At 40.7% G+C, this 18068-nt stretch overlaps 1 protein-coding gene across 2 annotated transcripts in view; it reads left to right on the forward strand.

Moving 5' to 3' along the window:
• The window catches only part of CLMN (calmin), an 80487-nt gene that overhangs the window by 45727 nt on the left and 16692 nt on the right, over window positions 1–18068 (forward strand). For both annotated transcript variants that reach the window (XM_030041957.2, XM_030041965.2), the window contains exons 2-6: window positions 7993–8054; window positions 10628–10723; window positions 12261–12344; window positions 14975–15067; window positions 16355–16545. In XM_030041957.2, the coding sequence (XP_029897817.1) occupies window positions 7993–8054; window positions 10628–10723; window positions 12261–12344; window positions 14975–15067; window positions 16355–16545 (526 nt within the window). The remainder of the gene's footprint in view (window positions 1–7992; window positions 8055–10627; window positions 10724–12260; window positions 12345–14974; window positions 15068–16354; window positions 16546–18068) is intronic.

The raw sequence follows: 18068 nt of genomic DNA on the forward strand, positions 1-18068 counted from the left end.
CATTCTTCTCCATGTGGGAGGGAAAGGGCTGTGCTAGTGCTAGTAGAACCATGTTGATGTGAACTTGATTCAAGAGCCATTCCTCTAACTAACAAGAAGATAGTGCTAACTGGTAACTGACTGAATGCAGTGACTATAATTTTGTTAGTTTCAGAAGGGGACTCCTGATTTTATTTTTGAGCAAGTGAAGAGAATCAGACCTGATATACTCAAGTGGGTAGAAAAGGTGCAAGAAGAGGTTGAAATTGAAGTTAAGCATTGCCATTTGAAGCAGAGTTCAGCACTCTGGCAACGGCAAGGGTTGGACATTTTGCCCACTGCAGAGCTGGGGACCTAAATACCCCCAAGAAACATCAGCAGGAGGTGAACCGTTTGTAGAAACCAGTACTAGTGCAGCAAACAGCACTGGAACACAGTGAACCCTGGGCTAGGAGCAGCTCTTGAACCAAGACATTGTAAATGTGCGTTGCTTCTAATGGCCATTGCTGGTAATAGCAAATCCTGTTTATTTTCATGTACAGAAGGAGGTATTATGCTCCTTGTGCAGCACGTAATATACAACAAGAGGTCGTGTGCACAGTCGGAAAACCCCTTGCTGGATCAACGGTTAAATCACTTGTTAGATCAATTCCAAACCCATTGAATTTAACCTAATTACTACTTTGTTGGGTCCAGTAACCTTCCCAGTAATCACTGATGTTTGTTTCATTTGAAGTGTTCAGACCAGAATTGTATTTCTCTTTTTTAAAATTGTAAAATTTGTTTTGTAAGAACATTCCTGGTATGTAAATGAGAAATTTTGTTAATCTGTTCAATAACATTTTCCATGTGTTTAAAAAGTCATGAGAACAAAGATGTTTGCTGTGTGATTGAAGAGTACAGGGAGGGGAATCTTTACCGTCTGCCACTACTAAATTAGTTTTCAAGAGGGAAAAATAAATCCCTCTCATTGGAAGCTATTTTGATCCGATCTTACTATTACATAAATAGTAATATTTTATGTAGGATTTCTCTTCCAGAGCCCAGTAGAATTTACAAGTAAATTCATCTTTCTAATGCTTTGGTAAGAGCAACATCTGTCTCAGACTTTGTGAGGATTGAAGCACTAAGAGTTTTTTAGAAATCTCATATTCATCCTGCAATATTTGTCTGCTGTATGTAATCCTAATATACCAATTGCAGCAGTAAATATTTTGCTATAACCAGACATTGAACTCAAAAAGAAACCTGTTTAGCTGCAGCTAATGAAAATGTAATGCCTGTGATCCTGCGATGTTTGTGTTCTGCAGCACCAACCTGAGTTTTAAAGAATTTTGAACCAGTAAGACTCAGACTCTGCAACTTTGATGGAATGAAAAAGCCTCAAGCTTTCAACACCTGCCATAGAAATTTAATAAGGACTCTAATAAATGGGTCAGTTTCAACAAACAATTAACTTAACAACTTCATCTGGAAGGCTTAGAGGCCCTATTTCATAGGAGGTAACTTGAGAGCAGTCTCATGTTATATAGTGTAGTTAATGTTTCCTTTAGAAAACCAGAGTTTTTAAGATTTAATATTTCATGTGCTCCAAATTACATCAGATTGGCATATGGTACACAACAAAGCCTTCAACCCTTGTATAGATCAAAGAAAATTTATATTAATCTTCTAAGCTGTTCGGGAGTTTCTTAAGCACAAGGAAAATATACAATTCCCAGGAATTCAGAAGCTTATAAAATGAATTTTGTGGGCAATTTGGATAAAATTATTCCTTATACTTTGATTATGCCATTAAAATTCACACTCCTACAAATACGGAGATTTTCTTGTGAGTACTGAGTACTCACTGAGCAGCGTAGCTGGACTGCACCGTTTAGACTTGAATGTGTTTTCCTACATATTGACTTACATCGTGAGCTATTTTTTCAGTCTCTTATGAAAATATATGAGAGATTAAGTCTCTGAGTGTTAATAGTTCAATGTGTTTAATGTAACTCTGTGTTGAGATGAAGCAAAAGTAGAAAACTGAATTGCACTTTTCCCTGCCCTGCTTTACACATTTCATCTTAAATTCTCCATTTATTTTGCTGTCAGTTGCTGTCCCCCATCCAGTCTCCCTTTCTCACCCCCCCCTCCTTTTCTTTGTTACAGTTCACCTCTAATCACCCTTCCCATGTCGGATGTGTTGCTTGCATGTGCCCTGTCTTTTGTCTTTGCATCTGAACTTTGTCCCACATGTTGTGTTTGAACAGTAAAAGGTCTCCTGGAGAAGCATCTGTGCTTCCTTACAGCTGTCGAGATCCTGTACCTAACGTTAACATCCTGTATCTAATGCCTGACCGCTTATTGTAACTCATGGCATGGCCTTTATTTGCCTGTATGGCATATGCAATTACTTGCATCTATATAGGCAAAAAAAGGTTGAACAGCATGCTAGGATTCATGTGTCCCACCTGCACTGCACACAGAAGCTTATTGAGGCAGATCTTAGGCAGATGTCACCCTCTTTGGCTGGTTTGACACCAAAATTCAGCCTGGCTTGCCAGTGCCATTGGTCTGAGCCTATGCAAAGATACAACCACCTAATTAAACAAACAAACAAACAAAAAACTAAGAAGTTCTCTTTAGCTAATGGTATTGCTGGCAGCCTTGTCATGATCTGTAAAAGCAACATGGGTTTTCATGTCTGGAAACGCACTCTTCGGTGTTTGAGACATAGTACAAGCTTAGAACATTGTAGGCAGCAAATGAGCAATTTTAGGTAAAATCTGTTTTCTAAGATGTCAGTCTGGCTTCCTTCATGAACACTAAGTCTGCAGAGAAAACAGTATTCAGACTTGATAGTATGATGACTAGTAATCAGAAATACCTAGGCTGAGTCACAGTGTAGGAACACCATGGAGTCCAGTTTAAAATGAAGTTCTCATTTTATTTAGTGGCCTAGAGTTTGGGTAGTTCCAAAGCAGATTGTTCGATGTGCGTTCATTAGAGACTGATTGATTGCTTGGCTCTATGAACAGGGGTTTTGGGGTGAGGAAGGTGGAAGGAGAAGAATTTGCATTTCCCAAGACTTAGGGTGTCTGAACGACATGTTTCATTTTGGAGTTAGGCTGTAGTATTTAAATATCATACATTTGCCCATGTAGTTTGTTGGGTAATAAGAAGTGCTGTTTTCTCCTGATCTAAGACTTTGGCAGTTGCTCAGATACCTCCAGAGTCACAGACTTTATGAGCTGGTTCTGTGGTGGCCATTGGTTACCGATGAAGTGGATATGGGACGATTCTCCTGGCAAGTTACTGCCTCTGAAGCCAAGGGCAGTCAAAGCATCCTCTTTCACAGTTAGGTGGCCAACACCACCATTTCTGTCCTGAAAACTTGCTTAATGTTAATAACAGGTATATGTTGTATCTATAGAGGTTGTAACTTGCAGTAGACACAAGGAAGCTGGTTTTTGTGCATGTTATAAAACTAGTAGTTAGCAAGATGTCTTGAAGGTGACTTGCAAGTGGATCTAAAAGCGAGCTTGGCCTGTTGTGAAGGTTTTAATGTCATGTGATGATGGTATCCTGGGTGAAATGCTAATAGGTTTGGAAACAAATTTAAGTGACCTTCTGCTTTGCTTTGAGAGTAATATCCATACATGCAAATCAAGTAGTTTTCTGAAGCTATGTAATTACACACTGACAAGTGTTCCACTCAAATCAGCTTCCACATTTCATAGTTCCTTCATGTGCCCAGCCCTGTGGTGGTGTTCCTCAGAGGATTATTCATAACTGGTTCTACAACAACAGAATAAATAGTATTTAAAAGCAAATCAGTATTTGCTATCTCAATTTGCTGTTGAACATAGAGGCTGTTAGGGGATTGGCTTCTTGTAGGTATTGCAACAGTAGTGACCTTTGAGGAGATTTGAAGGAGAAAGAAATGGCATTAGCAGTAAATGCTTGAGGAATTTCTAGGCTGGTGGGGAAGGAAATGGTGCCACAAAGGGAAGCAGCCAAACTCTCTTGTCCACTAACAGCTTAACCTTGAATTTGCCCAAGTGGTTTTTTAACTAGCTTAGTTTTACTCCATGACAAATAAGTTGCCTTTGCCGTAAGATTTGACAAACCAGAATATCTATCTTTGTGAATATTTATTTGCAAACTGGCTAGGGTGCAGATACTGTGGCTGAGCCAAATTCTGCCAAATTCTGCTGTCCTCTAGGACACAGTTGTGGGGCAGAGAGCTGTGTGGGTTATACAATAGGCTCATCATCCTACCAGTACACCTTTTCCTGCTCTAAGGGTTTCTTCCCCTCTAAATTATTGCAGCTAATGCCTCTCAGTGCCTTACCGGTGTACTTTGATACAAATACTGTGCTTCTGCACCATCTTAGACCCTGCTGTGAAAGCATGTTGCAATTGCACTTATTGAAAGAATATGGAAGCCCCAGCTTCTGTGTGGTGGTCAGAATTTCTCTTTATAATTTTTCTCTTATGCCAAGGCCTGAGCTGAGCTGAACCAAACCAAAATGGCAATTCCTAACTTTTTACTACCTTCCAGCATTACATCTTTGAATCCAGCCCTCACAGCAGGCATCCTTCTTTTCCAGCATAGGATTTGTGTGCAGGCCAGCCATATGGTGTGTGTAATTATTATTTTATAATGGTGTTATTGCTCTCTAGCCGCCCAGTAAACCCAGTGCAGTTTCAGTAAACTATATACATAAGCATAGGAACTTTAGACTTGAATTATTTTCTTCACTTCTATACAATAGTAGGTGTGAAGGAGAAAAAAAGATTCCATTTAATTTATAGAAACTGTATAAAGTTTATAGAGTCTCTACAATCGTCTCAAATGAAAAGGTTGTGGAGAAGAGAAGCTGTACTGAAACTGGGAGGTCCACAAAGCTGGAGAAGAATAACAGTTAAAGGCACACATCAGTAAATACCTGTGCTGAACTTTTCCCATTAACTCTACCATAGAGCATATGGACTCCATTAAGGGTTTGTCTGCCTTAGGGATTTTATAAACACATTTCCTCCCCTTTCCTCTTCCCCGTCCAGTTACTATTGCTTTAGACTACTACAGAATCAAATAGTGTCCATTCTGGGGTCATTGTTCTTACTGGAAAGAGGCTGTTTGCTGTAGAAATGTTCACTGATTAGTATCAGAAACCTGTGTATATATGTGTCGTGGTTTAACCCCAGCCAGCAACTAAGCACCATGCAGCTGCTCACTCACTTCCCCCCTACCCAGTAGGATGGGGGAAAGAATCAGGGGGAAAAAGTAAAACTCATGGGTTGAGATAAAGACAGTTTAATAGAACAGAAAGGAAGAAAATAATAATGATAATAATAATAAAAAATGACAATAACAATAACAACAACAATAATTGGAATATACAAAACAAGTGATGTACAATGCAGTTGCTCACCACTCACCAACCAATGCCCAGTTCATTCCTGAGCAGTGATCCCCCTAGCCCCACTCGCCCAGTTTATATACTGGACATGACGTCACATGGTATGGAATACCCGTTTGACCAGTTTGGGTCAACTGCCCTGGCTGTGTCCCCTCCCAACTTCTTGTGCCCCTCCAGCCTTCTTGCTGGCTGGGCATGAGAAGTTGAAAAATCCTTGACTTAGTCTAAACACTACTTAGCAACAACTGAAAACATCAGTGTGTTATCAACATTCTTTTCATACTAAATCCAAAACATAGCACTATACCAGCTACTAGAAAGAAGATTAACTCTATCCCAGCCGAAAGCAGGACAATATGCAAGTACTTTCCTGAATGTGCCTTTTTTTTTTTTTTTTTTGGTGTGTGAGCTCCCTGAAGCAGTAATACCAGCTTGGCTCACCCATCCTTTCAGGCATATGTGCAACTCTAATTTGCACTGATGGCAGAATTTCTGCAGCAAAATTAGGAGCCAATGTGTGCTCAGTTTTATGGATGATCTGTAAATAAACGCAGCTCTCTTTTGCATCCTTATTGACCATGAAAATGAAGGTTGCCAAAGCGACTGGTGAAAAACAGGATCCGAAACAAGAAACCAAGCCTCTGATGAAATCAGAAAATATTAATTTTGCTTCTGTGTAGCCATCTGTGCTTCCTGTTTGATTTTGGTTGACACTGGAAGTCTGTATATCCAGCCCATTTGATAAGGTCTCCTGCCCTCCCCGAAACCTGGCACTGCCCATCCGAGCGTTCCTGAGCATTTCGGACAAGCTTAAGAAAGAGGTGGCCCCATTGCCTGCTGCTAGCTCCTGCGCCTGTTCTGCCTTCCCCTTTGCACCAACACACGTATTTGAACATAAAGAAGTGTATCTGGGAGCGGATCTGGCTTAACGTTAACCTCCACCCACCCTGAAAAGTTAATTTTAACAGATCGATTGTAGAAGTTCCACCCTAGGTGACACATAGCGCTTCTGCTGCTCAGCTGTGGATGTGTGAGTGCATGGAAAGCCAGTTCTGGGGTCAAGGTGCTGAAGGAAGGGAAGACCAAGAAAGATGTGTCACGTCTCTTAGTTTATTGTACTTTGAGATTTGTAGGTGGTAAATGCTGTGGGTTTTTTACAGATATTCTGGAACCCTAATATAATTTACAGTTTCATTTGTAGAGAGCTGTTTCAAATCTGTGCACATTCTTCAAAGATATTTTAAAAGAAAAGCCAACAGCAATAATTAGTTTGGCATTTTCCATGTTTTCTAAAGCACTTAAGGGGTAATGACTTTTTTTAACCAATCTTACATAAAATCAGGTTTTACAGAAATAAGAGGACTTAAAAGGCCTGAAGGGCCATCAGTGACAAATGTAATTCATGCTGAAAGCTCTATTCCAATGCATCAAAATGAGGAAAACAATTATACATCTGATTAGAGGCTGCTGACCCTTCAGTTAAAATGATCAAAAAGAGCAATATTAAAATTTGATTTACGGAAGCTACTACTTAGCCTATAATTAGTCTGACCAATAAAAACAAACCAGACTTCTACAGAATGTGATTTCCCAGCAGATAGGTTAGCTATTTTTGTAGGGATGAAGAAACACAAAATGGTTTTAAAATATATTTGATATGCTCTATGAGTAAATTGAAATACAGCATATAACTAGTTTTAATGGGTTTTGTTCATAAATTGCCAGATTTCCTTAATTCAAGTGAAATTTGAGAAACACATGAGAATAATTGTCTCTAAAATGAAATATTACTGTGTCAGTCTACTTCATTTATATTAAATATATGGTTTACTTTTTTATATTAGAAGGTAAAAGAAAGTTGGTCAGTAATATGATTCCCCTTACACTTTTGCTGAAGTTTACTATGGAAATGGATTCAGGAAATAGCAGATGTGATTAAAAACTCTTCAGCTGTCGCAAGAGCTGTTTGTACAGCACCTAGCATGCAGCACTTCTGGCAAGGAACAGGCACTCCTCGTCTTCCTGCAATAGAAATAAAATGATTCTTCAATGTAGGGACTTGGAGTTTTGATTTTAAATGCACTAGTTAGGAGATTGGGAAGATGAGATTTGATGAGGCTTTTCCATTCATAAGAATGAAGACAAAATTGTTGTGTTGGCTAATGCGGTCCTGTTTCCTTGTGCATGCAAGTAAGTACATTGGAATCCAGGCCAGCCCAATTTGCATGAGGGTGTCGGAGCAATAATCCTATAAATTGACATAGAAGGGTCAAGCTGCCTGCTGAGAGGCTAACATCACTGGAGAGCTGTGGACGACACATAAATGTTCACCTCTGAAAAGCTACATTGAAGACAGCAAAACTAAGAGAGATTTCTTCCTACGTCCTTTAGAATGCATCTACAAGTGTATAGCTCATGTCTGGGCAAAGAAGTTGAATAAAACACCATCGCTCAACCTTATATCTCCCAATTTGGAATATATTTGTTTTATTCACAGGGCTGTCATGAATTCTGACTTTTTTGTGCATTGGTTTTTGAATTTCCTACCAGCTTTCCCTCTTGTGGAAACTTAAGTGCTGTTTTTTGTTTCTGGTATTTCTAGTGGAACGGGAAAATGTTCAGAAGAGGACCTTTACCAGATGGATAAACCTACATTTGGGAAAGGTAAGACTGACAAACAGTCTTGATGTTGAGATACAAGGACACAACCATAGATAGATTGCAGTTAATTCCTTTTGAAGTAGTTAAAATTTAGAAACAAAATTGACTTCTGTGGATATGGGGACATTTGGAGGAGAATGAGGGGAAGCTGAAAGCATATTTCTGAGTAAATTAAAATTGCTTTTCAGGCACAACGAATGCTTGGCTGGCTTTAGTTCATCTCAGGTGCATTTAAGTCTTTAATGCTACTGACTATTACCATAAGACTAGAATTTTCCCACAGAACGTACCCACATAAAATCAAATGTGGTTGAGGCTGCTCTGAGGTGATGATGACTGTGTTCTTCCCTGGACTGGAAGTTCAAACATCTGAGGCATCATGGCCAAAGACAGATGTTCTTCAGAACCTGGCTTCATCCCAGATCTGCAGATGGGAAACATTAATTCCTTGTCAGTCATGTTTTGCGGGGGCTGTATGATGGGATCTTTATATATCCACTTACATTGGAGAACTAATTTTTGGACATCACTTCATATTTTTAAGATGTAATTGTTTCTTAATCATACCATAATATGGCTATTAAACCTAATTTACTGTTCTTATTGATAATAGATAAGTACTAACTCTCCTGAGTAGTCTGCCATCCAGAGAACGATTTTCCTGCCGTTGAGGATGAAAAGAAAAAAAAATTCTTAATATTACTGAGACAGCAGCAATGCTTAGTGCAGGATCAAGGAATGAGACCAGCTTCCTGATCTAGACAAAGTCCCAGCTTGGACTGCGATTTGAGATTCACCACGCTTTTAGTATCTGTGGCTAAATTTCACAAAGTACAGGCTGGGACTAAGTTTGGGCTACAGGCTGACTCAGTGTAGCTCCTGTAGTTCTTGGGAAGTGATTGCATTTCAGACATAGTAAAGTAAAGGGGTTTTAGGAGAAAGGCATCACATATATAGCTGCTTAAGTCCACTACTCTGCAGTGAGTGTTGCTGAAGGAGTAAAGGGATCCTCTTAAATCTCACTGGAAAATCAGAATAAGGCTAGTTGGAAATGTTTTGACTAGCAATTGCTCCCAAAGGTCTCTCAGAACAAAGACAGTGTTACGTGATGCCTTCGTGAATCAGGCTCTAGGGCTTTAAACTAACTGCAATTTTGGAAGTTGTCAAAAAGGGTTGTCAGATATGTGACTTTGGAGAAGGTCTTTGATTTACAGAAGGAATTAGATCATGAAAAGGCTGTAGGGTGCTGTTAATTCTGCCATGCCAAGCATATGAAGTCTTAGAAACTTTGTGGGCAGGTGAACTGTTTTCTCTGGAGTGCATACAAGTTTTTTTCCTCTCTGATTCAACAAAGAAAAATGCTTTTCTGAAGAAAGGACAAAAGTCTGCTGCTATACTGATGTTTTTCCTGGAAGTGGCATAATAAACATACCCATGTAAATAATGAGAGCTTCGCTAAAGCTCTCTCTAATTACAGGTGATTCCCCAAGGACACCCACTGAGGAAGGTGGCTTCTGCCTTTATCCTCAAAGAAGCACTTCTTGCAGAATGGCTTGTTTCTTTTAAAGGCAGCAATGAAATCGTCTTCTTGTACTTCTTCAGGAAACTTACGGTGTGGTGTGTCCCCTTTTAGAGCAGACCATCCCATTTGGGTCATCTTTTGAGAGGAGCTGGCTCTGCTGGTCATGGGATAATTGGGAGTAGTCTGCATCTTCCGAGTTCTGGTTGTTCTTGTCTTAAGTACTGAAAGAATAAAAAAGGTTTGGGTTTGAGGCTTTCAGATAGGTTATTTAATTTTGAAATGAATGATACTTTGCTTTCTTTCAGTATGGAGCATCGTTGAGTACTCTTGGCTAGATTAAAGACTAGTTACAAAAATATATGGTCCCCATTTGCCTGAAGCAGTGTTTAATCAAACAGTAGTGCATTGCCCAACCACAGATAAAAAGATTGGGCTCTTTAGGGACATGTGAGTGAGTGACACCTGAACAGAGCATAATTGCTGCAGCTGAGACTGCCCCTAAGGCCTCAGTGCACACAGCATCAGACACCTCAGTAAAGTGAGGAGATGGTTCCCTTTGGAGGTTTGCTGAGAAGAGAGAGACACAATACAAGAAGTTGGTATTTAAAGTACTTAGAAAATACTGGGAAACAGAATGGCACCAGCAGAAACCTTACAGAGGAGACAGGACATTGTGGCCAGCTGGACCATGGTCTTATTTCAGCATAAAATGGGATTTGCTTCTGCTGGACTTATCTTAGTCTGAGGGATCAGCACCCAACCCTTAGGTGGTCGCTTCCTAGGCAGAGTATTTAGGGTGAGGTTCTGTTATGGAAAATCTGAAATAAGTACTTGTCTGATCTTGATTACATGAGTACTATATCTCAGTTTTAGCTCTGACATTCCTAGGACAGAATTGCCACTGATGTGAAGAATAGTCAGCCCTTTCTTCCTGCAGGCTATGATTTACTTCTAGGACCTCTGTCTTGTAAAATTCTCCTTCTTACTCTCTGAAATCATGGTGACTTACCAAGCAGTACTGCTTTAAAAGCTACCTGGTTTTTTTTCTTCACAGTGCAAGCCTCCTCTGAAAGTAAGAGACTTGTTTATTGATATACAAGATGGCAAAATCTTGATGGCGCTGCTGGAAGTCCTGTCAGGACAAAAGCTGGTATGTATACAAGAGCAAGAAACCTCCTTAGGTATGGAGCTCTGTGTGTTACGAGCAACAGTGTATGGACATCCAAGGAATAAGGGTGAATTTGGTCCCATGTCTTCTGTATAGTAATAAGAATTTCAGCAACTTTGTTGTGATTTCCTTATGTTACAGTCTGGTGTCCTGAGTTGTAACTTAGATTTCAAGGAAATATATAACAATGAGGTGTAAATGGTGTGTGATCAGTGTAAATGTTCCTACCCCTCAGGTTTTTTAAGGCTTTAATACATTAATGCTCACATACTCCATTTGGAGATCACCCAAGTCACATTACCAGGAACAGACATATTTGCTATATTATTTTTTTAATCCATAAATTCTGTTTCTATTTTGTCTAAGATCATTATGACACTTAATAGGTGTACTGATGCTTGGTGTAGTTGTGAGTTTAGTTCTGGTATCCTGGCTCAGGTTCCATTAGTCTTACTGATATGGTCTAAATCAGAAGGGCAAAGCTTCACTTACGAGAATCTTTTTCTCTCCTCCTTTCTTTGTAAGAGCTGTATAAAGTTCCACATACCAGAAATGGAAACACCCAGTGCAAATACAAATGACCAATTACAGTTGACTTTAATGCTTTCTTTCTATGTCAGTCTTGTCAGCAAGTACGCTCTCCTGTGTGGGTATCACACTTGGATAAGAGGAGACTCCTGTTCTGCAGCTGCCTCACCACTGCAGATGCACTTGCAATCGCCTGGTGATGCTCTACAGTGACTGAACCATCTGCATACTGCAGCATGAACGGCCACTGTGGTCATACACTCAGAACCGCCTATTTTTTAATATTCTTGCAGTTTTGGGGAGCTGTAGCAGAAGCAGCAGTGTCTCTGTGTGCATTCACACAGATTGCATTGAGAGCCAGGCTGGAAAGGAATTGAAGGGGGAGACACATCATGGTAAACCCTAGGCTATGCCCCGGGAGGTCAGGGAGGAGGGCAAGGAAGGAGGTAAGGTCAGCTGGCCAAACTTGCGCTGACAGTTAGGTGTTCCTGCACACATGTGATAAAAACAGTGTGCCAAAGTAGAATTGCAGGCAGACAGGCATGCAATGAATTTGTTTCATTTCTGCCAAAGTGGAGGCTTCTGCCTCCCACCTGCCTGTGCCTGCTATGGAAACTGCTCACTCTTCCTAATTAGGATCATTTAATTTAATGCAAGACAAAAAAAATCTATTATTACAAATCTTCAGGTAAATTTGACCCTGTGACTGAACGTCGTTGGGGAGTGATTACATAAATAATCAACGTGGCAGGTCCAAGAGAGTAATAACTTCTGGAGAGCAGGAAAGCTGGTTGCTAACCCTGTTTTGCTACAGCAAGGGCAGATCATGTAGTTGAAGCACTTTACTGATCAGAAAAGATGGCAATAATTTTACATAGGTAGATTTCCTTAGCTTTATTTTGCCTCTGTGTTTGTAGGTTTTTAAGCTTCATATGACGTGGTGAATAATTCCACCATTTTTAAAAACCGTGTGGCTCTTACTTTTTTCTAGATGCACGAATACAAATCTTCAACCCATCGCATTTTTCGTTTGAACAACATAGCCAAAGCACTTAAGTTCTTGGAGGACAGTAATGTGAGTATTTCCAAAGGCTGGTCTTAATATCTTCTCTGGATGTATTTTGCAAATTGTAATGGTTGTAATTGTAATTAGTCTGATGCGCTGCATGTACCTAAGAGGAATGTACCGCTTAAAGGCACTGTGACTTACCCTAGCAGCAAGGCTGAAAAGCCACATAAAAATGCACAATGAGAACACAGACAGAGTCTAAAACAAGGATTATTTGTTCATTTTATAATGTAAAAGTTCAACAGGATTAAAGGATCAGGAACCCAATATTAAAAGAAAATAAAAAGAAATGCAAGTAATTTTTATGAACTGGGTCTTAGTGGCATTACTTCAGTTACATTGAAGGTAGATGACTCTCTTCCATCAGAAATACTTTCAGTATTACAGAGCGTGTATTTATCTGATAAACTGCTGCAGCACCTAATCATGAGTCAAAGGCAAGAGAAAATTAAATCTGGGAACATGATAAATAACATAAATGCATAATTCCAGGAATCAAAACCTTATAAGGATATAACTTCCCTCGTAGTCACTGTGGCACTACTGCAACATCAATTCCTAAAGTTGTAAGTGATCAAGCAAGAACAGACCCTGTAGCTTGAAATGATTCATTCCTTTTTTTATTTCTCCCATTAGGACTTTATTCCAAAGCCCTATGGATGTGGCCTGTGTCTTGAAAACTCTCTGCTCTTGAAAAATGTTGAAAAGTAATTGGGTCGAGAGAAGTCCTAGCCATGTAACAACTCATATACATGGTATACCTAGATCTTTCAGAAAGAGAAAACAAATATTGGACTATGTCCTATAAAGGACTGCAGCAGGGTTTAAACTTCATGGGTGAGGAGGGATCCAGTGTGTGTGCAGGGGCAAAACCCTGCCTTGCATGGAATGCCACAACAGCAGTTGATGTCGCTTTGCTGCTTCCCTGCAATGAGCTTAGCTCTTGTTCCAGAGATCCTGCAGCAGTGCTAGTCATGCAGCAGAGTCACTGCAAAGCTCAGTGCAGGAATGAGTGTGATGTGAGGTCTTAGTAGATCTCTTACGACCTTGTAGATGTGGGAGGTTTAACCTCCTTTGCCTTTTTCCCCAGGAGAGGATGTGAAAGGTCAAGAAGTTGTCCAGTAACTTCCAGGTGTTCCAGTCTCCGTTTGGAAACTCCACCAGTAGGGGCTGATCTGGCCCTCAATGTGTATGTCTACATGTCCTGCTAGAGAACTGCTAAGAAGTATTTTACATGTTCACAGATTTCTTAGCAGTTTCCCAATTGATGCTTTCTACCCAAATCCAGCTAAGGCTTACTGGCAGATGAGATTTTTTCTCTCTGTTGACATCAACACATTGCAGAGGTGCAGCTGAAGCGTGTCTGGTTGCCAGGACCTCGCTAGGGGACAATCTAGAACCTCAACGAGCAGGGCCAGGCAGGAGGAGCCTTGGACACAGGCGGCCTTTTAATTAGTAGTGCTAAAACACCTACTTTTCTGTGGATTTCTTGTTTCCTTAAGAGTAAGCAGTCAGTATCTTCTAGCCAAGTATCTCTACTGGGCTGGGTGACAAGCATAAGCAGCAGTAAGAGGACAGAGCTGACACTGAGAACAGTCTAATGATAAATGCCACTTGCTCCCCATTTTGGAGAAACTGCTATTCAAATGTACTAGGTCTTAAAGGTTTTCCCATGCCAAATCCCTTGGAGCTAGCAAGAAATCTGAGCCTTGAAATACGACAGCTAGAGGTATCTTCTTGCTAAGATTGAAAACTGTTGTGCAAACCACTAGATAAAAAGTTATTTTGCTTTCCTTTTTTCAGTCTAACCGGTTAGTGAAGGGTGGTGATGAAAGTGTTGGCAAAATGCCTTGGCTGCCAAGACCTTCAGGGTTAGATAGTAAACCACAGTGGGTGGAACCCGTCAGTGTACGTTTCTGTGGAACTGGGGCAGCAGGGTAAAGCACGCTAACTGATTCATTATGTACAGGATTTCCAAGTGATAAATGGGCTGTATGCTGGGCTTTAACTCGGTCTGCGTGCCGTGTGCAGTACTGACAGCTTCCTTGCTTCCTCCCTCCTCCATGACCTTTGCCAAAACCAACTCTGTGTTGTCTAAGAGAATAACATCCTGGTGTTATCAGGTGGAAGAAGCCTCACTGTGGGAAAGTCTAGTTTGCTTGGAGTAGGCAACACTATCCTTTTGCTGACTGATTTAATCAGAACTCTGTGGCAAGCTGTGTAAGGTGAGATAAGCAAGGAGAAAGGAGATGCATAGCAAAACAGAAGTAAGCAGCCCTTATTAGGATTTTCATTTTTGCACAAGAAGTGACTCTCTACTTTTTAAGAATAGGATCCACTGGAGGGGGCACCATCTTGTTCCATTTTTGTATGGAGGAAACACATTTGTGGTCTTAAGGCTGCAGAACTGGGCTCACTTCTGTTCTGCAGACTGTGATGGGGGCTTGAGATAAGAGTTCCGTGAGCAGGGTGGTTGAGATCAGGGAAAACTATCATTAACACAAGATTTCAGTATTGCTTTTTGGCTGGCCAGTCAGTGGCAGAAGTGTTCTGGACATATCCAGTAGTCTCAGTGCATTTTTTGCATTTACCTTGCTTCTTTGAATTTGGCTCTGAATTTATGGTCTCTTCTACAGGTAAAGCTTGTTAGCATCGATGCAGCAGAAATAGCAGATGGAAATTCTTCCCTGGTACTTGGGCTAATATGGAATATAATCTTGTTTTTTCAGGTAATAAAACTTTAATACTTTGATCATAAGTGAACAGTCTTCATGGCATCAATCTATTCCAGCTGAATATTGATTTTTAAATTGATTTTTAATCTTAAAGAACATAATTAAGCATGCTAAACCTGGGCTTTTCCCTCCTAATACATGCTAATTTTATACCTGCAGCTGCTTTCATTTTACTTCATTGGACCTATTTTGGTGTAAATAGGACACAGTTCAAGCCCTCATTTGACTTGGACCAGGATTAGAACTTTGGATTACTACTTTACCTTCTCTCCTGTGCCTTCCCAGGGTTCTGTTCCAGATTCCCTGGATCTGAACCAACATCTTGGGTTTGGTTCCAGGTCACAGTTTATTTTCAATAACCTTTTCTTGATTTGGTCCAATGTAGTGGGAAATTCCATGCAGAATCACTGATCTCCAGAGACTTACTCATCATGGAAAAAATTCACAACTGATGTAGATGGCGAAATGAAAGATCTTGAAGGGCTTGGAACTGATAAAACTGATTTGAGCCTGAAAATTGGTTTAGCCCCGGGCTTAGATGAAAACTGCTCCCTAACCTACATGTATTTTGAAAATTACCTTCTAGACAATACCAAATTCTAATGAACAGAGAGAGATGGAGGGAGGATTCTGCAACTCTCGTAAGACTGTGAGGTTCCTTCATTCTCTTGGGGTCATTTCAGAAATGGCTATAGGTTTAAAAAATAATCTGGAAGTTGTACTGGGGTTTCTCTCCCTGGCTGAGCTCCTCAAGCTGAACAGTGCTGCACAGCACCAGTTTGGCCAGATGGACTCGCAGGCAGAGATGGTGCAACCAGAATCTGTCACCCCGGCAGCAGAGGGCATGGGGGACCTAAGAGCAGCAGAGTGGATAATTTGGGCTCAAATGTCAATGCTGACCAAGGACAGGAGTGCTGCTGCAGGTCACCATTTCTTGACTAAAAATATTCACTCAAGCAAGTCCTGTGAAGAGAACAATTCTAGTGAAACTAATTTTTCATTCAAGGACACGTTTTTTTGCTTTTTGTTTAATCCGAATTTGCTCAGTTCAGCCTGAAGTGATACCTTGCCCTGTCTGTTTCCTGGGGTTGTCGGCTGGGCTGCTGCTGGCTGTCACGCCTGTGCAATACAAGTCAAGAGTTATAATGGCCAGGTCTATAATTACCTCTTAAAATTCAGTTATGGCGCTGTTATCTTTAAAGTTTGCATGAAAACAAGCACCGAGTTCTCCATGCAGCTGGTGTTAAACCAGAGCATTGCGTGTTTCACCTTTCATTACAGATTAAGGAGCTGACAGGCAACCTCAACAGGAACTCCTCCTCCTCCAGCCTGTCCTCCGGGCCCAGTGGTCCGGAGTCAGACACATCCCACCCCAGCACTCCCAGCGTGGAGAGAAACATGTCCATTACAGTGAAGGATCAGCGGAAAGCCATCAGAGCCCTTTTAATCTGGGTTCAGAGGAAAACCAGAAAGTAAGCTAACAAACCCTTGTATAAAACTGTGTTTTGCCACCTGCCCTTTTGAAGCTGAATCTCTCTTCTCTCTTCTGCCCTGTGTGCGCGTTACCGCGTGCTGTGGCTTCTTCTGCTTTTGAAGTTTGCAAGCGTACGGTCTCTGCAGGGGGGTATATCACAACGGCCCTGTGTCCACAGCAGCCATCTGACCTTGAAGCCGTATGCATTGCTGGCTTCATGATTTGAGTGTTAAATGTTAACTTGCACTAGTCTGCTTGGCACTGTTTAAAACAGGATTGTTCCCTCCTCCCCCTACCCCCCGGCTTTCGTGCATTCTACTTGATATCTTTTGCTAATTAAAGCGTCGGCATAAACAAGGGTCAAACTGAAAAAATAAATATATTGAAAGACTTCAGCAACAGCCTTTTAAAGTAAGCAGCAGCCCTGAGGGAACTTCTCTGTGTGCTGCAGAGTGCCTTGAAGGACAGAGCACCTGTTAAGAGTCCCTCTTTCCTCAGAATTAAAGAGGGGAAGGGGGTGAACCTTAAGTCGCTTCTCATTAATGTGTAACATTTGGGTCCAGTTCCCTTGCTCCACATGTCTCTCTCCTCTTCAGTAAAAAAGTTGTTATTTCACCAAAGCATTTTGTCTAGTAATGCTTTAACCTGGTAGAGTTACTGTTGGGTTAAAAAACTTTAGTGTGAGATGTATAGTGCACATGCAAATGCTTGGAGTATATTTTACATATATTATTATCTGAAGTGATGACTGCCAGAGAGTTTTAAAGAGGGCAAGGGTCAAACTTACTTATACAAGTTGGATAGCTGAATATTTGGCATTTTTGTCTGTTGATGGATTTATATGTCCAAATCTGCCTGTGAACACAAATGTTCTGTGTCTAGTGTTGAAGATACACATTTACATCTTAAATACTTGGTCGTGTGGGCCACATCATCCCTTGGCTATCTCCAGTGAAGCTAAGGGTGCTTGTTGTGCAGATAAACTTGTCCCATTGAGATCCATAGTTCACTGCTGCCAGTGCAGACCTTAGAGGAAGCATGGTTTTAGTCCCAAAATAATTCAGATATTGTCACTAACAGGGAGGTGGTACAAGGAAAGCGAGGACCAGAGAAGTAAAGGCCATAGACTTTTCAGTCCAGTCAAAGAGTACAAATTGAGAACATCTAATAGGAGAAAATTGTTCTTGCAACTGCTCTATTAAAAACATAATAGCGCTGTTATAATCCTGTTATCCAATGACCTGTGCAGAACTTTCTCTTCTGGGGCTGTATTTCGTTGCAAGTTTGATGGTTGTTTTTTCCTCCAGAACTTTGGGCATCTAACACACTTGTGGTTTATACATATACTGACACCATTTGCATTTGGCAAAGCACAGTTTTCTGCTATAGAAGGCCAAGTACACAGGAATGTGAATCATTTATGCTTATGTGTTTAAATATTTAAGTGTTGGCAGTCTTCTCAAACTCTGGCATTAAAATGCTGGAGAGCAACAGAAACAGGAATCAGAGACATTTGGTTTT

Source organism: Aquila chrysaetos, chromosome 2 (genome assembly GCF_900496995.4).
Source record: "Aquila chrysaetos chrysaetos chromosome 2, bAquChr1.4, whole genome shotgun sequence".
Lineage (NCBI taxonomy): Eukaryota > Metazoa > Chordata > Aves > Accipitriformes > Accipitridae > Aquila > Aquila chrysaetos.